Here is a 22,650-nt window from a genome sequence, read left to right as displayed (position 1 = left end):
GACCTATACAGTGAAATTATAACCTCTTTAGACTTGTATTCAATATTTCAGTAGATACAACCTAAAGGCTTAAAAGACTAATCAACCACTACATTAAAATCCCTTTCTTTCGTGACACTGTTAAGGTTATTCCCATCCAAATTATAATTCAAACTATGGTAACCCACATGAATTGTCTTACATTTATTATAATCATAACCCATTTGCCATTTATTTGACCAACTACTAAATGATCTAAATCGTTTTGTAAAGCAGCAGCATCCTCTTCACAGCTAGCAGTACCAAAGATTTAATATCATCAGTAAATTTAAGTAACTTATTTACAATTCTTTCATCTATGTCATTAATGTAAATCAAAAAGAGCAGAGGTCCTAAGACTGAGCCCTTAGGTATTCCACTTGTAACAATAATCCATTTTGACTGAATTCCATTTATAACAGCCCTCTGCTTTCTTCTATACTGCCACTTTTACATCTAATCAACTGATTTATCCCCCACACCTATAGAGATATTTTTAGAAGCCTTTTATGTGTCATCTTGTCAAATGCTTTCTGAAAATCCAGATACACCAGATCTACACTCTTACCCCCATCTACATAAGTAGTAACCTTTTCAAAGAATGTCAAAAAATTTGTAAGGCAGGATCTTCCCTTAGTGAAACCACGTTAACTATCCAATAAATTTCTAAATTTTTTTAAATTAAATGACTTTGAAAAGCATCATTTATCAGACTTTCCAAAACTTTTCCCAAAACTGAAGTAAGACTAATAGGCCTATAATTACTGGGACAATGTTAATCACCTCCCTTGAAAAGAGGAGTGACGTTAGCTAACTACCAATCCTCCGGCACCTGCCCGCTATTCAATAACTTATAAAACAATAGTAGCAAGTGGGTCACATAGCCAATCCTTAACCTTCTTCAAAACTCTTGGGGAAATATTATCTGGCCCAGGAGTCTTATCGTTCTTTAAACTTCCCAATTTTTTCTTTACAAGCTCAAAATTAATGCAGTCATCTTGATTCCATCTATCAACTGTTCAAGATGTGGAATACTGCTTAAATTTTCATTAGTAAAAACAGAAGAAAATGCAAAATTTAATAAACTAGCCATTTCATAATTATCAGATGTGAGCCTTCCTTTATCATCCCTCAAGGGTCCTACCACCATCCTAACATTTTGTTCACCCTTAATTTAAATAAATCCTTACTGTTAATTTTTACATTTTCAGCCAACATTATTTCATACATCCTAATTTCCTGTTTGACCAACTTTCTAGATCTTATATAATCTGCTAAGTCTACCACTATAGTAGTCATTTGATTTTCTTAAATTTATGATATTTTTCTTTAATTTCATCCCTTAAACTCTTTGTGACCCAATCTGGTTTTTTACTTGCAGCCACCTTTTTCTTTCTATAAGGAATATGTTAAACTTGAATATTTGAAAAATTTTCACATTTGATCAGTGTCTCTAAATAACTCAGCTGCCCTATTCACAACAGATAATTCCTGTTGCATCTCTTCAAAATTATCTTTTTGAAATTTGTAACCAAATTATCATAATTGCATATCTCCATATGCAGCAAGACATCAAACCTAATAGAGCAATGATCATTTGCACTCATATGTTTCCAAATTTGCACCCTCTGAACCATTTCTGTATTGGAAGTTAAGAATAAATCTAAAATACCATTGTTTCTAGTAGGATCTAATTGGTGAAAACCATCTTGAACAGTTTCAAAAACCTTTTTCTCATGGTTTGACTCTAGCATTTCCCAATCTATATGACTGGAATTAAAATCACCCATAATTATGACCTCGTTAACAACTGAAAGCCGAATCTCACTGTGAAGTTTTCCATTAATTTCATTGGTATCATTTGGTGGTCTATTTTATATCCGTTATGTTAATAGAAACCGAAATGGATTCAATCTCCTTGATATCCTCAACTTCTACAGTATGTATCTCACATTTTACATATAAAACTATTCAATCCTCCTTTCTCTTTAGAAATCTATCCCTGTTAACGAACTTGTAACCCTGTACTTCAAAGAAATTTCTGTCATCAAAATCATCTACATTTGACCATGTTTCAGTTATTACCATTAAATCAAAATCTTCCATTCCTACCAGTGTCCTAAAGTCATCAATTTTATTTCTTATACATCTAGCATTACAATAGCAACAATTAAACTTACCATTAGAACTACTTCTATACTCATTGCCTATGATACATTTTTTTCTACATCATATTCTTTTTACATTTAGTATATTCTGGCCCACACCATTGACTAGTCCTAATTTAAATCTCCCATTACAACTGAGTTAATAGCCCTTGCAAATGAATGTAGGAAAAGTCACAACTTCAAAATTTATGATTGACCTCATATATGTCTGAAAAGTGCACTTGATTCTGCATTATAAATAAATATACTTGTCAAGTTAACAGTGTTTCTAAAGTGCTGTTTGATCAAAAAACATGACACTAATCTTAATGAAGAACTGCTTAGATTAGATGATGTGCTAGTAAATTCAATATACAATGTACGAAATGTAAGAGGAACCATCCAGGATCATAATCTGGACTGACCTCCTCTGACCTACTTTTCCCTACATCATTAGCCCCTAAATGCACAACAAAAACTACATATCTGCTAGCCCTCTTTATTGTATCTCTTACTCTGTCAGTTATATCCTCCACTTGTTCCTCTGGGTAACATAAGCTAATTCTTTTCTCCCTATTTATTCACAGAATATCCTATCCACATACCTTGTCAAGGAATCACCTATAACTATAACCTCCTTATCATTTACATCCTTCTCTGACCCTTTTGTTCTCCTTTCCTCAAATAGTTCATCTTCTGTACAAGCCAAGGGCTTAAATCTGTTGCTCAATAGAATATGCTTATTACAATTAAATCCACTCCTTTTAGTTTTAGCCCTAATGGTACTCTTTATAGCTTCCTGAAAGTCATTGTTAGCTGAGTATTCCTTGCATCTAAAAGCTTAAGCTCCTCTTGAAATCCTGCTATCATTTCCCACTCTACACTTCTCTTTATCTTTTGCCTCTAGTTTAATTATAATAGCCTCCAACCTACAAACTCTACATCGATGGGTTGAACCCCACATCTAATATCATATTGATAGAATTTTTGAAAACAGTACGTCTTTCTTTTCAGTATTAATACCTATATGTATTTTTATTGCACTTTTAATGTTTATTATGTTAAGAAAAAAATAGAAACATAATTTCCTATCCTTTGCTACAAACGAGTTTTTATTTCGCCAGTCCAACGGACGGGTACTTCTGGTAGTAATACAGAAAATTGGACGTTATGTGAAACGATGAATTGCGAAAAATTCGGTAAACCAAAGGTTGTTATGTTATTCAATACGTCTTAAGGTTTCTGACGTCATATGTTGTTAAGAGACTTAGTACTTCCGTTATTTGTATGTGTTTCTCTCACAAATAAACATTGGACTGAAGAGGTCACGTAAAAATGTCGAGACTTGTATACATATAAATTTGGTATTCTTTCGTTATTATGGATTTAAACTTTTTTCACAAACTTGTATAATTTCGATACTATAGACGCCTAGTGGAAATAATCTGAATTATAAATCGCAGACCTCGTGACCAAGTCGAATAGGGAAAATAATGCGGTAAGTTTGTCTTCAAAATTTCATACAATTCACAGATTATAATGTAATATTATACTAAATAGTGTATCCCAAAATATTTTTGTTTTAGAAGTTGTATTTGCTTTGTTTTTAAAACTCAAACACCACCCTTGACTACTTTCAATAAACTATATAAAGTTATCTATCAGCGATATCCCACTCACATGCATTACTTCTAGTTCTAAGCAATTTTTTTCTTTTTGTGTATTCCTAGTTTGTTTATATAGCATTTCACTGTACATAATCTTGTGAATTTGAAATTTTACTCCTTTGAAATAAATAATGTTGTTGATAAATTTATTGTAAAATACACTAAAATTAATGGAAACTCATACCATTCACTCAGAAGATTACATATTTCATTTAAAAACCAGCGTGTACACGACTTAATGTAAGAAGTTGGCACTTTTAATAGAATAAATTTCATTGATGGATAACTGGAAATAGCGGTACTGAAATAATATAAAAGGCCTAAAAATTCTAAATAATGATGTAACATGCGAAAGGTAACTATTTAACAGTTACAAGAATTATGCGTATGTTTATAAATAGATATATATATATATATATATATACACGTGTGTGTGTGTGTGTTATAACACTGATAGTTTTAAAGATATTTATAACTTCTCCCTTTTAAGCCTCGGTGTCTTTGTGAATGTTGCCCCCACCCCTGTAAAGTTGCTGATGCTACTATGGTCCTGAAATTCCAATAAATATTGAGACTATAACGTGTAGAATTTCTCGCCATCGTTTTATCAACAGGGTTTACTTGTCAGCTTGAATATTAGCTTCCTTCCTTGATACCGTTGGACTAAAATGTAATTGCCCCACAATTATATGACTCGAATTAACTAAAAGGTTTATACTGTGGAGACAATGAGACTTGGTCTTACGAATGAGTTAAAAAATATTAATTTTGGAGACTTTTAAAATTAGATTCGATAAAATAAACTAGTTATCACATTGCTAATTAGGTTCAATTTAATAACCATCGTTGCAGTTTATGGTAGTTTGTAAATGTATATTAATTTAAAGTCGACAAAACTAATTTAATATAATACCAACAGCATTAGCTAAAATCAATGAATAAGTTACCCACAAACGTATTGATAGGATACTTTTTCTTGATAATTACTATAATTTTTATTTTATACTGAAGGTTACTCGCACTTTATAAGAATAATTTTCAGGTTCTGTGTTGTCTTTAGAACTATACTTACTACCATATTAATCGCTGTTAGTCTGATGACTATTACTGAACAATATTGCTCAACAGCGCAATTCTCACTGAAACAAGCATCTGAAAAGGACAAACTTTCCACAGACCCATAAATTTACAGTCTTTTAATACCACATTTAAGCAGACCATTGGCATAAAAGTCGACTGGAGCTGCATCTAGGTACTTGGCAAGCAGATGTTCGAATGCAGTTGTTTCCAAATTACCAATTTTTTGATCCAGCTGGCCACCTAGTCTCACAAACACATAGGTATATTCAACCAACAAGTTACTGAGATGCTCTCACTGTAATGGGTCTAGAGCATCAGCACAATCTTCAACCAGTGCCTTCAGGGTGTCAGGAGCCCTGTATTTGCTTTCAGATGTGGTATAATGAATGCAACCCAAGTGCTTCCATTAGTACTGGTCACTCCCATTTCACTCACTGTACCTTTGACCATTCCAGAGTCCAGCTTGATGACCAATCATCCACAGCTGCAAAGCAACACCAGAACTCCATCCTTTGGTGGGTGGGTGGATCACTGCCCTAGCTAGTACTGCCAACTTTTCTGACAGGAAATAGTTTATCTCTTGCTTGGCTTTTATAACTAAATTACATAGTACCAACATATTGGATCTTGTTCAAAATAGACCACAGAACACCACCTGTTTATACAGAGGTACAACAATTCCCTTTGTCACATACACTCATGCAGTTCACTTGAACAGCACTGTATGAGTTTCCCTCGAAACTTCAGATCAACCATTGCATGGATAAACTGAATGACAAACTCTACAGTATATCCATATCAAGGATATCTATTTCAAAACCAAGGAATGGCCACTTTGTTCTGTAGGTGGCACCTCAGATTTGCCTCTCCTATGACATCTAGTCTATCCCCATTTGCTAAAACGAAATATATATTCACTGGCCATGGTGGTGGCTTCACTAACAGGTCGTGGGAGATTGCGAGCTCCACCAGGGTTCTCACTGCTTCAGCTTCTTGCCCTTGCACCCGTAAAGGCATATACCAGATCCCACCCATTCTTGACAGAGCTGGGTTGATCACTAGCCTTCTTGGTGCAAGCTAAGCACTGTATGCCCAAACCACCTACAAAGCCCAATCTGGGCTCAGTTAGTTTACTGGGACATTTGCTATTGTGTCTGTTACTCATTGTTAATCGCCCTATACTTGCTGATCTGATGAACAGTACTGATGTCTTTGCCCCTTTGTTGTTTGTCAAAGTGAGGATGTTGGGGTTGAAATGCACTTGCCAGTCCAGTGGCTGGAACTGGTAGCCCTTCCACCCTGGCAGTTCTACACTTCACTTTTTCATCTACAGCAAGGTTTAGATGGGGACATTGGCTGTGGCTGCAGTTGTAGATGTACTGCAAGTAGGTATGGCAATGGCATGTAATCCATTGAAGGGCTTGCATTTTATTTGCTAGTTACTGGTAGCCAGTGTGTTTACCTCATATTTGTATTCTGTGGAGCTGGTTGTTTGGCATCCCATTGATTGTGTTTGGCCTGCTGCAGTGGAAGCATTTATGCTACACCCTTTGTTTATGGAGTTGTCACTGCAGCTACTACTGCATGCTTTCTCCTTTCCAATGGCGAGATTGAAGTTACCACTTCAAAAATTGTACAATAGACAGAGCCTCATTGAGGGTGAAGATGTGCTGCTGCAAAAGTTCACAAGGGAGTCCCTTAATAAATTTACTTACTAGGATGCCCTCCCATTCTGCTAGGACATTGCTAGATAAGGCTTGCCATGCAATCAGTGCAGATCATATACACAAGCAGCCATACCCTCAGTAGCACCCCTCTTTCTAGCATTAAACGTGGTCTGGTAAATCACCCTACCCTTTGCAGGATCAAGTTAGTGGCACAGTCATTATAATGATTTCCCAGTCATCTAGTTGCCCTTTATCCAAATGATCAACAATATCAAAAGACAGACTGTCCAATCTGAGGATCAGGTCTTGAACAGCCTGCTCTAATGTTAATTCTTTCCAGACCATGAGCTGCCTAAAATATCTCAGGAATCAATCCAAATCCTTTGAAGGTTAAAGGTGGGTTTGTTTGGCCTCATTCTATAGACCCTGTATGCCAGACCAAAGCCTATTCTTCTCATACTGGAGGCTGTTCACTGTTGCTTCATCAACCTAAACACAAGCAATGGATGCCAGATAAGATGACCATTATGCTGACTTTTTTCAAGTACTATGATGGTTGCAAGTACTGAAACACTAGGAATGCTACAGAAGGGCAGAAAGAAAGAAGGTACATCAGGGTTACTGTATGGACTTCTAATAGGTAAGTACAGCAACTCGCATTGACACCTTTTTATTACCATTGACAGATGAATATCTGGATGTGTTAGGAGGTTTAAGTTGGTTTAACAAAGAAAAACTTTGAGGAGCTAGAGGGGAAGTCACTAGAACTGGAAGCTGCTGTCAACCCTGACCATTGGTCAAGATGCCAATGTCGGTCTCCTAATCAGTATGACAGAGAGTGATTGATTTTTCTCTTCAGCTATTATGTTCAGGTAATTAAAAGATTAATGATTTAAAAGATTTAATGACCCTTGCTTTCAAAGCCTCATGTACTAACGAGAATATCATATATGTACTAAACCATATGGTTACTGCTCGATCTTCAAAGCTGGGATGGTCAGGTGGTTGAAATACTGCTAACCAAAAGGGTGAAACTACTCTATTATTTAGTTTCTACACTGTCATGATGGTTACATGTGGTCTAGAAGGTTGTTAACTATGCTTTGTTCTAGTTGCTTCATTTATTGATTATCTAGTAGGTGGCATCTCCTGCGCCCACAGGGATAATTGTTTCATATGTAGAATCTGGGTTGAGCGGGTTAGCACTAAAATGTCCTTGGCCAGCCGATTATGACGTCAACTGAAAATGACAACCGACTAGTGTTCTCGTGGAACAAAGGTCAAAAGGTGACATTGTCCACTAGACCAAGAAGGAGAGTTTATATTGTAGATTTAAATGCACTCTCTTCGTTCAGTTCTATTTGATCTTAATTATGATTAATTGAGCAGAGATTCATCTCGAGGGATGGAAAGCTAACGAGCTATTTACTGATCCTATAGATCATCCTCTCGTCTACGCAATTATGCACACATTTTCTTCTTTTTTTGTGTGTGTCTAAATAAAGATTGTTTTCACTGTTCTTTAAAATTGTCAACTCTGTTTATTTCTCACATAACTTAAAATTCGGCCAAGTTATCAACTTGAGAGCACTCCCTTCATCATCTGTGTATTGTCTGGCAGTTATTTTGATGTAAAATTAATTAATTTGAAAGAAATAATTAATCTTCACGAGTGTTCGAAGATTAAGCAATCTTCCTTCACCCTGCGCGTGACTAACGATTATAGATTCCTGAGGGTTATTGGGGTCTATTCGGGCCAAATGGGCTGATTCTAACTGGGCTGTAGTTTAAAAATAAAAAATCTTGAGGCAGGTAGGCAGACGTGAAGGCGAAGTCGAGTCGTGGCAGGTTGAAGTGAAGGAGAAGAAGATAAGTCTAGAACTGATTGCTGACAAAGTACAGAAACAAATGAGCCTTTTCATTTTCTAAAAGAATCTGCTGTTATTATGGGTTTACCTGTCTGATAGTTGTCAGGAAATAAGCCTTACCTTTAAATACTGCAGTCATTCGCATGAGAAAATAATGAAGTTTTTAACTTGCATATATCATCTGACCTATCTTTAGAGAGAACTACAATCGACTTCCACACACACAAGGAGCAGCTTCAAAGCTGTATTTATCACCGGCATATCAGGCGACTGACAACTAAGGAGGGTAAAACAAAAGAAACTTAATGACTATCTTGACCACATGCTATGCAAAAACTGCTATACATTTGTATAACTGAAAAATTTTGAAGCATTCTATATTAAAACAAGAAGCAAGAAAACGCATGTATGCCTGTATATTACAAAGTTATCTGACTTTATAATTGATGTGTTATTTTTCAAGATATATTGTAAAAACAAATGAAAGTGAAAAATTCTTAAGAAACATCTGAAACTTTAGGAAACTTCCTGGACATTCTTGAAAATCAAATCTCAAAGCGTAGGAAACACATAATTTAAATTACTAAAGGACATATTTTCAGCTTTATAGTTCAGAGCATTTAACTTTTCAAGATTTAAGTCTTTAAATATTTTTAACTTAGTTTAATCCTTTAAATTAAGAATACCCAAATTACTATCAAGTGACTTTAATATGCTGATCCAATACAATATATGCAGTTGATTCATCAGGTGGAAAATGAAGTTTTATAGGCGGTTAGAACTCAAACACACGAATACAATAGATCACATGAACAAGTAATTCAACACTGAATTATTGTCGGTGATTTCTGTCTCCCAGCTTATATTGTAATGATATCATTGGGTGTGTTCTTGTAGCACTGCAGAAACCTGCGCTACAAGAACATTATTATTTGTCTGACCCCCTAGCTATAACAAGGCGATGAGAAGTTTCAAATGTAATGACACGACAAAATTATCTTACAAATACGATCATTATCGTACATCTGGCAACACTGAATCTGTTGTATTTTGAGAGAGGCGAAGTTTGACATCCAAATTTGTCAGTGATGAAGTATTGTGTTAGCAGAGTTGTGAGATAAATCTTAGTCCATGAATATAGAGAGGAGAGTATGCCTAGTTGAAATCATTATCGTGGGAACATATTACCTTTTCTAAAACCTGAGATAAAGTGAAAACAAAATACCTGTTTTGCACGTAGAAATGATTTTACCAGTGAATTCTATATTGTAAGGATAAATCCTCTATTACTGTATAACTTGAAACATCGTTTAATCAACAAAAAATTCTGTAAAAACACGATACATAACAGTGGCCTTAATCTTTGCAAAACAAAGCTGAAATGAGAAGCTTTAAAGCAAGTATACTGAGGTTTTCAATGTATTATTGTAATTTTGTTTGACCAAAGGAAAGTCTTAGAGCAGTTCAAGCGAGATATAAAGAGCGAGTTAGGCTAGAGTAGGTGATTGTAATTAATTATTAAACTAGCAAGTTTATTAGTCAGTTTTATTGTTACTGTCAGCCAGGTATTCAGCTCAGTTTTTTTTGTTTCTCTCGAATACATGTGCTCAAAAAAAGATGTAATGATATACAATATATTTGGTTTTAAATTCAAAACATGAGAAAAAGTTTTCTAGTATTATAGCAATAAGTTCATTTTACGATTCAATTGTAACCGTCACAATGGATAACTCAAACAATAACTGCACAATTCTATCACATAGTAATTGCGAATAATAAAATATAGGGAAAATCCTTATTGTGCACAAAACTAACGATAAAATATTTGCAAATGATAATTTACACACTCTTGTATTTAATGAATAATAACCAATACTTACATTTTACAATAATTTACTTAATATCCTTATTGTCAAAAATAAGTATTAATAGGTTTCTAAAGAATACGTTGTTTTCGTTCGGTTTTCTTAGGCAGTATTTAGGTGAAACTCGGGGTACTCAGTGTTAATTCCATATTTTTTCATATCTATTGTATGCTCTTTTTTTATACGTTTACATATATTATTGCATAACATAAAGTAGTTTCATGAAGGATTAAGGTGTTTTCTCAAATTTTGGAATATTCACGATAATTGTGGTGAAGTTTTTTCAGTACCACTTAACCTTCACATATATGTTGCACCTGAGCATACAACATCAGGTTAAATCTCGTGCAATGACCTTTTTATTTCAATATACAAATTAAGATTTGTTTCAATAGCTATTTGCAAGATAGATATATGCTTATTGTGATAGTTTTCGTACTTTTTGTTTAATGTTGATTACCTTATTTAATTTAGATTCACTTTTCAGGATTTATGTTCAGCTGTAGTTATGGGAAAATAGTAGCAACTATTGTCGAAAAGAAAGAGACAGAAAGTAGCTTGGTAAATATCTGAAAAAAAATATGAGTTTTTCTCGGCGAAGAAGAATTGGAATTGTTGGATTTGGTCACCTAGGTGGGTAAAAGGTGGTTAGTCTTGTACATTATGTTGCACTTTCCGTGTTTATGCTATAGAATCTTCATTGGTTTACTTTATTTAATTGGTCTTATTTCTATCAGATGTTGAATATATATTGCTATTTCTCAGTGTTTATGGAATCTAAATAGGTACTTTAGTTTACTTTCAGTAAACGATGATTCCGAAGATAACTGCAAGAAATAAGGACATTGGTTGCATGGTGGTAGGGATCTCGTAAAAATAAATAAATATTGGGATTCAAACTTAAGGTGGTCAAGAGATTCTTCTTGCTCCCTTCACTTTCGACAAAGATGTGGCACTAACACATTTCACCAATCTTCTACGCCCCGCTCCCCCCCCCCCCCCCAGAATTAATTAAAAGGAAAAAATAAAAATAAACTCGGCGAAGTTGAGTGTCAAAGTTAAAAAAGTGGAATAAGCCAAGCGGGTTCACGCAAGAAAAGGCTTGACTCAAACAAAGGATATAAAGTAACATAATAATCCAGAAAATGTTAAGGGTAGAAAATTAAAAGATAATATTAAACAAATGTGAAACACTGTTCTTTTCACAATTTTTATGTTGTGTAAAATCAGATTACAAAGAATGTGTATTTAAATCAAATGTACTAAGTGTAAAATTAGTTTTCTGATTATTCGCATGTTCTGGTTTTCTTGTTGTTTTAATTTATAATTATTTGTTTGATTGTACTTTAGAAAGTTAACATGTTAAATAACCCTGTGCTCAATTTCTAAATTTGTAAAACATACGCTGTAATTTCTTTTCCTTGTTAAGACTTTATATTACATGTTTTATCTTAACTGTTTTCAGTTTGCTTACACACATTTCTAAATATTTTATGGTGTTAAAAAAATTTAGTAAGTTTGTGAAATATACATGTAATAAGTATGTAATTTTAATCAGAATTGCTTAATTTTGCATTGCTATTTTGGATTTATTTTGTGAAAAATCATAGTGTGCCTTGATAACAGTGAGCTTTTCGTTTGATTATGAGTACTAGTCCTGGTATTCATTATCATAATAAACGATATTCTTGTTTTATTATTCTTACTAGTAAAAACGACGTCTTATGGGCGTCTGTTTGTTCTAGTAATTAGGAATCGTAGTATTCATACCTCATTGTAACATATCATAAATATTTTCTAATTGTCTGAATCTTGAACACCCAAAGCGTTAATGTTTTTTATGGATTTTTGTTTGTGATGCTATTAATAGATGGCGCTAGATATCATAAACCAGAATCACACTTCTAGCATTGAGATGTTGTATTTCAGCACAACAGATAGCACCATTGTATTTGTTATTTCGATCACATAAATATATATATATAGACGGCCACGCCATTGCTCCATTATAGTGAGATTTTTTATTCGCAAAAGTATAGGCAATTCTCTTTCTCTTACACCTTCCTGTGAAATGGTTGCTTGTTTCAGTCGACTAAAGATTTTTTCTAGTTGTTGCTTACTTGTAAAAACAGTTTGAAATTTTGGTTTAAAATGTAATATAAGATTAGAAAGCTTTATATTGTAATGAATGAGCTTTTGAGAATTGCAAAGGAAGATTTACATGTATATATTACGAATATAACGCTCAAATTACACTTTCAAAGGTAATAATATAAGTAAACAAATCATTGTTTTCGACTTTTTTTTATTGTGGTTTATAATTTTCGCGCAGAGATACACAATAGATATCTGCACGTCTCTTATTTTTATCAGATAGACTAGATGGAAGGCAACTATTAAACACCACTCCATTTCTTGAACTAATCTTGCCTAACGGAATAATGGAATTTGGTTGTAACTCTTACAGCGAATCAACGTCCTCTAAGTGCGAATCCTGTTTTTTGCGACAACGGAACGCGGACCGTGAATTCTTGGAATAATATCCCGTGCACGCTAACCAATGCACCACACTCGGCTCTGTCTACGATCACAATTTTTTTTTATACGAACATATATATAAAAATAAAAAGGACAACTTCAGATTGAAGAGCAGCTCTTACGGAAATTATGTGTATATCTGTGAATATATGTGAGTGTGTATAATATAAACTTTTTATGTTTTTACTTTGTTTACTTATAAATTATTTAACTTCACTGGCAGATTATCGACCTCCTCTGCACTGGGGTAACCATGAAAGACCTTTATCGATGTTCAAAACAAATTATGGCATATTGTAGCTAGGAAAAGCAAAAGATGGGGAATCAGTATGATAGTATACGCCAGAAGACCAATCGTAATATCAGTAAAAGAACTCGCTTCATGTGAGAGGTCAATGTCTGTCGACATATCTCCTGAGACTGTAAACTAATACTCAAAGTAACTTTTAATTACAGTCTACGATTCTGAGAAACCGTATCTCGGGTGGAAAAAAAATCCTTATTCGAAGTGGAATTTTCAATATAAATTTACTTTAACTCACTGATAAAATGAGGTTTGGATAGTTTGCTAGAATATTTAACTACTAACTGTTATAGTTTTTCTCCTAATAACGTGGTTACGCGGCATTTATGCATGGGCTTAATTGTAGTGTCACCAGAGGAAAGTTAAGAGGAAAATGGCTTGTAGGTGCACAGTTATTAATAATGATGATTAATGTCAGTAATAATAAAGTAAGGTGGGATGGCTTTTTCTTTTTTTTGAGTCTAAGTTACACATCTTATAACATTTTAATATGTTTTCAGTAAAGAAATTCCGTTTTACGAAAAAATTGATCAAGAAGGTTTACGTTTATCCATTATTCCCATATATTTACTTTTAGAAACTAATTCTACAGAAATGATGCCTAAAAATTCTCACTTTTGACCTTGACTGCCTTATCATATACATAGTTGAGTACATTATATTAAAACGATTTTAAGTATCCAAATCAACAAGTCGATGTGAAGTCGCAGTAGAACGACATGTATCAGAACTACATTTTGACCAAGATAAAGTTTTTGAAGCCACTATTAGTGGTATAGTAGTTATTTGTGTATAGCGAGACATGATCACATGTCTCACGTACAGCATTTTTTGTGTGTGTGTGTAAATATTTTAATACAAGTTTGATGTTTTATTTATATTGAGTTTTCATTTTTTCATTCTTAATACTTTCAACTTTTTATTTTGTTTGGATTTTTGTTTACATATATTTGCATTTTCGAAGGGTAGCACAAGGACCACAAAAAATGCCACCCAATTTTGGGCTGTATAATAACCATGAGTATTTTTCAAGCCAAGTTATTTTAAACTTGCAACTACATCCATGAGAAAAGGTGGTAGGAAAAACTTTTGGTAGTGCCACATGCTTATAAAGATAGGAATACTTTCAGCACTTGATAGATTAATAGTTAAATACAGTATGTCATTTTTTGTCAAGTGATTTTGTTGATGTCAATAAATTGCCAATGTCAATGCATGGCTCAGTGACTACAGAAATATCATGAAAAATCTCTAGTAAATCCATGACTGGTGTCTCTAGTGCAGTAGGATGATGATGGTCCAGGAATAATGGAGTTGTCAGTGCTTGAAGCAGTTTGAGGATCAAATAAACCAGTTTGCATGTCATCACCACAAGAATATAGCTCAATATTGTCAACCTCACAAGCTTCACATTTATTGCTGGCACCAGAGAATGACTGAGATGGTGACTGGATTGTGTCATTAGTAGTGTATGAAAACAAAAATATATAGCAATTTTAAAGAGGTGACCAGTATATACTTTAACATAACATTGTACTTTATATGATACATAAAACCTATAGTAATGATTATTGTTGTACTCATCTATGTATAAACGAATCATAATATAATATAGGTAGTCATGGGTTAAATACAAACTTTGTAATTTAAAACATCATGCATATGCATAGCACAACACGAGGTAGCTATTCTAATTGCATGCCATAGGCTGTATTAGCTAATAAATCAGGAAAGCTAGGTAGTACTCTACCTATGTCATCATGTGCCAATCTTTTTCTTTTGCTGGAAAAAACATTCTTATACCACTGCAATTAGTTTCTCATAAGTTCTTTGTTCTGTTCAGTAAAAAGTGTCAAAAGGTCTATCTTATATATTAAATGCTGTGTAGTCTCATGAACCAGACTCTTACTCATATAGGTAATTTTCAAATGGGTTTAAGATTAGCACAATTCTCAAATCCTGCCTCCTATGAAAATAAAAACCTACAAAAATACTTAAATCTCAAACCCACAATCACTTTATAGTTCTAGTTTCATGACAGAACCAAGCTAGCTTTCTCTCAAAATCATGTATAGCTTTTAGGTGTACACAACTGTTTCAGTTTAATTCAAGCATTATGATTTGTATAGTTTATATGGCATGGATGTCATATTTAGTTATTTTTAGAAGTGAGAGTTTATGGCAAGTTTATTTAGGTAATTGTTAATGAATCATATGTTGTGTAGCATGTACATTCAGTTGTTATGAATTGGCAATTATTATATAGTTGCATCATAGTACTACGACTTACTGAATTTTTAATTGAGTATTATTACATCAGAATATCTAGTATTTCATGGAATGTTCTAGACTTCTGTCGGGATATAAATACGCGTCGAAAGATTATTATTTAGATTGAGACTGCGTGATTGTGAGTCTAGTGATAAAGAGTGTATAGTGGGGATTTTTAAAATGAAATTATCACAGACTGTATTGTAATAACAGAACAGAGAAGAATAATTCGTCTTGTCATTTCAGTAGGTGTCTCTGGCATGTGATGATAAATTTCAACAATAAACAAACAGCAACACAGCTCATTTGTTTTAAAATAACATATTAAAACAAGTCAAACGTATATACAAATGTTTGTTATGCTGTTGTTATGCTGTTGGTTATCATAGTTTAATTAATTATATCTTTTTTGTCAAAGTCCACACAGTCTGGTTCACTTACTTTAGAATATTAAAGAATCCACCCTACAAAACCTGATATTAGCAATAGGGTTTTGGGATTCTAGTTACAGGGTGTCAACAGAAGCCATTGTATGCGACTATTTCAAGCTAAAAATGCAAATTCTTCATCATAAGAATGTAGACTATGTAGAAAATGTTAAATACCATAAGCAGCTGCTCTCTAACTACATAGGCATAATATTTTAACATTCACATCATACGTGCAGGAAGAGTATCACTTTTATTTTCTCAATCTACTTACCTAAACAACTTGTAAAACAGTAGTTGGACAGTAGTTAAGAAAGTTATACATTGAAAACTTGTGGCAACAGTGGCAGTATATTCCAAAAAATGGATAAACATTAAACGTTCATTAAGTTTGATAGATCTGTTTCATGCAACTCTATTCCATTCATCTAAGAGTTTTATCTGCAATTGATTCACAGACATACACAAGGTTAAAAGGGTGAATTCAAGGTTCAGATTCATTCTAAGTAAGTTCAATCAGACTAAGATAGGTGACTGTACTGGCCGAAGAATGTTACTGAATATATTGATCTTCCAGCATGTTATGGTGGATTGTTGCATTTCTGTATTGAATGTTCTTAAGCTATCAAGGTGGAAATGCAGTATCATAGGATAGACATGGTTGACAACAACATTTAGGTAAACTCTGCATATAACTCACTATTTTAAAGAGAAGAATCAAAGGACCAAATCCCTGCCACTAGAATGAGTGCCAAACTGTTACATTCAGCAGCTTGCACTATCAGTAAAACACAATCAGGCTCAAGTGACTTTTGTAGTTTTCTTAATATTTTTGTTCTGCTGTTAGTAAAGAAAAGCGTGAAATGCAAATCAACAGACCATACAACACACACACACACTACTCCTTTAATTCACAGTGTGCTCTCTAACCTCCAGTATATTCGTGCCTTCCTGTTTTATTCAGAGATAATAAATTATTAAATTAATTGGCAGTGATAATACAATTGTTTATGATTATTATTATTTTTGCATGATATGTTAAAGTTAGCTGAATCATGAATACTATTGAATATATTGGTCAGCATTCAGACGTGTTGCACCACATAATTATGCTCAATGATATTTTCTTTTAGTCTGCTATCAGTTTTTGTGCACTGTTATTTTTCTTAGAGCAGATATATTCCTATTAAATAAACAGTTAAAACTTGTTTAAACAGCTTGTCAAAACAAAAAAAAGATGCTCATTCCCCTTTGAGAGTCAGAGTATTGTCATGGACTTACCTGTTCTTTTGCAAACTAAACATGATTTGATTACATCGTTGTATTTATAAAATTCAAGAAATCACCTCATATGTCATGTGATCAGTTTAGTCTCTGGAATTACTGAACTGCTCTACAAGTGTGTGTGTGTGGGGGAGGGAATCTCAATGAAAAGTGACTAAGATTAGAAACTAAAGTACTTTTTTATACATTAATTTTTTATATGGTAATACATATATTATTACATTAATTTAAATAAATTGTTGTTTTCATTGAGTTGTGTGTAAAGATGTTGAGAATATCAAAATATTTTGATTATTAACTTCTTTCAGTTTATTCTGAAATATCGTAACTTATGTTTATAAATTTCATAAGAAAAAATATTGGATGATTTACACAAACGTTTTAAAAAATGACACATTAAGTGATAAAACTCATAATTTTATTTATGGTATGGAATTATCAATGCCTAAAAAATGCTTACAAATAATACTATTCTCAACTTATGTTCATAGTTTAAAAGTATAACATTTTGTGCAGTCCAACATTTAAGGAATTTGAACAGAAACATCTGGTTGTGTTTTTATAATCTATATAGATAGATCATAAACCTGATCATTAAGCTGTTTATAATTTACCTGGAAGGGTTTTATGAAGTGAATATTCAAATTAGGGCAAGTATTAAAATTTTTAACATTTTAACATTTAGAAACACACTGAATGCTCTTCTTATTTTAACCCAGGTCAATATTTGGTTCAGGCAATCCTTGAGAAGCAGCAAGAGTTTGAACTTGCATTTGTCTGGAACAGAACAAAGAGTTATTTGGCTGGTAAAGTCGACCCATCTCTTCAATTAGATGATCTGTCAAACTTCACAGACAAACATCCTGATCTGGTGGTGGAAGTGGCACACCCTTCCATTACAGCAGAATTTGGCAAACTGTTTGTTAGACATTGTGATTATATGGTATGTTCATAAACATGAGTAATAAAACATATTAACTCCTCCTGACCTCAGACATGACACGAAATGAAGTAACCAGTACTGAAAGCTAATAATAACATTTGCTTCACTTGTGTCATACAAGATGTCATTAAGTGACCATATTCATCTCCTGTAATATTGAAGAAATCTTAAACATTCTATTTTTGGTTTAGATACTGTTGATATGTTTTACAGAAGTTAATGTTAAGAAGTAAAAAAGTAATGAAAAAAATCAGTTCTTTAGGAGATCTAAGAATTTTTCACTAACAAATTTTCAGTGAAGCAACCCTGAATAGCTAAGCAGACCAAATCCTCAGTACTACCCTCACCACATTTCACAGTTAAAATGATATAGTCATATCTATAATTTTCTCCAGATTGCCATCATAACCCCACTTCAATATGAAAAAAAAAAAACAATGATTAGTGGAATTTATCATGGTGGTTTGGGATTGGTTTTCATCCCAAATTTATGGCTTGAAATTATCATTAGAGCAATAATGGCTGTAATAAGTAATTTAATTTCTTGAACTGTCAATGAAGTTCTGGGTGATAGATTTATTAATAGATGTTTGATTGGATTTTAAAACACATTTCAAACTATATATTAATCAAGAAGTGATCGATTTAGAGACACTGTTTTTATATTCCTCATTAGCATGTCCAATGGTCCTCCATTTCTTCAGGAGCACATTACTTGTAGTCAATACATGTATGAATACATGGGATAGAATACTTTGCATACTCATATCACCAATTCTGCATACAATAACTATTTCTCTTTGAAGATCTGTGAATCATTTCTTTATAACACCTTGATTTCAATGGGTATTTTTGAAATGTTTATAGATCCTACTCAGAAGTACACCAAGGAATTCATATATGAAATCAGTGTGAATAAGGTCTGTTACTAGATGCATTATGTTACCCTTCTATGATTGGTAATACAATGCATCTATATTCTAATCTGTTATATGACATGGCCCAGCCAGCATGCTTTGAAAAGAAATTCAGTGAATAGTAATACAGAAGCACAAGTACTTACATACACTTGTAATGTCAAAGTGGTACAAAATATAAGAATGATGTGATTTAGTGAGAAGAAATATTTCGAGTTGCTGTAAATGTAAAAAGTTGACAAGTGAAACATTTGCAATGCCTGGTATTATGCATGGAATGATTAAACTATATTTGAAAATTTAAGAATATGTTTGTTTATTTCTAAGCACAAAACTACAAAATTGGCTATATACACTTTGCTTGTAACAGGTATTGGGACCTAGTTTTTAGTGTTATAAGCCCTCAAGCTTACCTTTGAGCTATTGGAAGAGCTTGGAAATATGACATTTATAACAATCCTGACACCCAAGAATGCTGAAAGTGTGAAAAATTGCTAAACCTTCTATCTATAACAATGGTATCTTTGAGTGGATACCATCTGTAAGGTTTTGTAACGTGATATCAACAAGTATGTGTAACTTGAAAAGAATGTGATACACAACTTATAATTTGCCAAACATAATGGTTAGCATCGTTTTGCTTCTTGTAAAGCTTATTAGTACTGAACCTTAAAGATTCATTGTGAATTTTGTGAACTATCATTTACTTTCAAATTATGGCTGAATATGGGTCTGAAGCAAGCAGCCAAATAATTAAATTGTGGTAGTGTTATGGTATGAGATGAATTCCATACATTCAGTATGAGAGCTATCTGTAAAGTGTTTACATGTCTAAGTGGCCCTAAATATCACAAGCTATTGAAAAACAGCTTCCACATGGGGCGATGCAGAGTTTTGATTATCACACAAACATGTTGTTTCAATAAGATAATATTCCTTGTCTCAAAGCACTTAGAACTATGTTTGGTTTCAGAGCATGGATTTTAAATCTATAGAACTTTCTTGGAACCATTAAAGTATAGCTTTCTAATAATCATCAACTGACTCAACTCTGTAAACAACAGTGGAGACAAATTGCATCAGACAACTGTTGTAACCTAGATAAGACCATGTCTCATTAACTATCAGCAGTAATATCAGCCTAAAGGACTACAATGTTGTATTATAACATTGGTCATTGGGACCCTTTATTTTAATTAGATGTCCAGATAGTTTTATGAGGTTAGTACATATGATGTTACAATAATGGAGTTACTCACAATTTAAATTTTGTTTGCTTTCATGTATATATTTTAACATATAGAGTTAATTCTACATATATTTTCAAATAAATATTCCACAGATTGGTTCACCAACAGTATTAGCTGATAAGAATACAGAAATTAGCTTGAGGGAAGCTGCAACCCAGTATGGCATCTATATTGCCAATGGTGCACTGTGGGGAGGAGAAGATATAAGAAAAATGGCAGATCATGGTACACTGAAAGTATGTTTTTTCCTTATTTGCTTGCTTGTTCTATATATTTATCCTTTTTGTTTTGACATAACTGATGATTTTACAATTTTGCACAAACCTTTGATAGAAGACATAATTACCATAGAATAATCTAAAGGTAGTTTGACTTATTTTTATCATTATGTATGATTCAGTAACATAGATACTCTTGTTATTTGTTGTTATTATTCTTAAACCTTATTTTTATTCCCTTTTATTTAAGCAATGTTAATGTCTCCGCATAGAGACATGCTGTTTTTCTATTGTTCTTCTTCTTTCAAACACTTTTCAATTGACCCCACTCCTTTTTTTCTTGGTGGATGGACTTCAAACTTAGTATGTTATACCTTAATTCAATACACCCAGGCATCTTTTTTATTTTTTTTTACTTAGGTCTTTTTGAGGAGCTTGAGGGGCCAAAGGTAAAACAACCCAAAAATGTATATTTGGGCTCCTGTGTGGTCATATTTATGGCAATCAAGATGAAAATTAGCACACATATAAATTTTCAAGTGCCCAACACATTGAAATACAAAAAAATTGGATTTGCCCATTTTCAGTCATTTAAGGGAGGTCAGAGCTCACAAAAAAAAGCATAAGTTGGGGGTTTTGGTCAATTACTCTGACAAATTTTGACCAGTTTACATGGGATTTGGTACAAAGGTATTTTTCTACAGGTCCTACACACTGACAAACAAAAATGGTGGACTTCCCCATTTTTGGTCATTTTATGGGGTTAAGATGTTATAAAAAGCATAATTGTAGTTTTTTTTTGTGACAATTACTCTGCCATATTTTGGCTAATTTCATTGCCATCAGAAGTAATTTTGAAGTGGTAAGGTTATTGCCACAACTATGCGACAAACTACTGGCATGCGAAGCATGATATTTACAGGGGTGTCTGGGGGCATGCCCCCAGGAAATGTTTTGAAAATTTAATGCTATTGCATACACACAACATAATGTATTGAATTATAAGAAACAGGTTTTAATATATAAGTTGTAGTTATACATGCCATGAAAAAGTGGTCAGATCATGGCCTGACTGGCCTTATCACTTCCTACAGTCCTGAATTTACATGGGATTTCAAAGAAAGGTACTTTTTTTATAGGTCACAAACAGAGATATAGACAATTTGGGAATTTTTTGTCTTTTGCTCATTTTTTCAGTGAGGAAAGCACATTTTGGGGTTTTTGTGAACTATTCATGTGTATGTCAACCAACTTACACGGGATGTGGTACAAAGATACATTTTTGCAGATCCGAAACTGTGATATAGAAAGTTTTCGATTTTTCTGTGTTTTTTCATGCTTTTTCTGGTGTCAAAATTGGCCAAGTTTGGATTGCATGGTGGAGACATGTTGCATTCACTCACAAATGTTGGCCTCTTTAATTCAAGTATATATGTGTATATTGTTGCGTCAGCAAGTCACATGACTACTGTGACGCCACGTTTCTAGAACTATCCTGTACTTTGGCGAATGCTCTAGTATTTACTAGATATAGGGTAGTCGGGTATATAAAAGAGGGTGACAACGTGACAGGGTAATGTAAGGTAATGTGTGTGTAGACAGTGAGTATTTGATCTGCAGTCAGAAGTATTATTGAGCACGTTCGTTGTTATAGCGTTTGTTTAGCGCGATTGTTGAAGTTGAGTGCATTGGTAAAGTTATATTTGGAAAGAATAAACCAGTTTTATTAAGAAAGGACTTGTGTCGCTTAAGTTTTGTCGGAACGAAGTTACGGAAAGTTAATTAACGAACGGAGACGTAACAAATTGGTGTCAGAGAGTGGGATAGAAAAAAAAAGAGACGAAAAATGGAAACGAGAGGCGGAAAATCAAACTACAGCTTAGCAGATTTGATGGCAGCAATACAAAAACAAGAAAAGAAACAAGAAGAACGAGAAGAGAAATTACAACAGTTGTTAGAGGAAAAAGAAAAGAAACAAGAAGAACGAGAAAATAAACAAGAAAAGAAACAAGAAGAGAGACAACAGCAGTTGTAAGAAAACCTGCAACAATGGCAGCTCAAACGGCAAAATAAACAAGAGAAATTACAGCAGTTGTTGGAGGAAAAAGAAAGAAGCAAGAAGAACGAGAAAAGAAACAAGAAGAAAGATTACAGCAGTGGCAAGAAACCTGCAACAATGGCAGCT

At 33.4% G+C, this 22,650-nt stretch overlaps 1 protein-coding gene across 3 annotated transcripts in view; it reads left to right on the top strand.

Annotated features, from left to right (window-relative positions):
* The first annotated feature begins 3,556 nt into the window (after positions 1-3,556).
* The window catches only part of LOC106470129 (putative L-aspartate dehydrogenase), a 36,647-nt gene continuing 17,553 nt past the window's right edge, over positions 3,557-22,650 (top strand). Inside the window, exons 1-4 of one of the 3 annotated variants that reach the window (XM_013930656.2) lie at positions 3,557-3,663; positions 10,800-10,945; positions 17,857-18,080; positions 20,340-20,483. In XM_013930656.2, coding sequence (XP_013786110.1) covers positions 10,894-10,945; positions 17,857-18,080; positions 20,340-20,483 — 420 coding nt within the window. In that variant the 5' untranslated portion in view covers positions 3,557-3,663; positions 10,800-10,893. Of the gene's footprint in view, positions 3,664-7,057; positions 7,220-7,311; positions 7,452-10,799; positions 10,946-17,856; positions 18,081-20,339; positions 20,484-22,650 lie in introns of those variants that run through there. The other 2 variants (XM_013930658.2, XM_022398715.1) reach the window with 2 other exon arrangements.

The sequence above is a fragment of the Limulus polyphemus genome, unplaced genomic scaffold (genome assembly GCF_000517525.1).
Source record: "Limulus polyphemus unplaced genomic scaffold, Limulus_polyphemus-2.1.2 Scaffold3836, whole genome shotgun sequence".
Classification (NCBI taxonomy): domain Eukaryota; kingdom Metazoa; phylum Arthropoda; class Merostomata; order Xiphosura; family Limulidae; genus Limulus; species Limulus polyphemus.
This window is presented reverse-complemented; position numbering and strand designations above follow the sequence as displayed.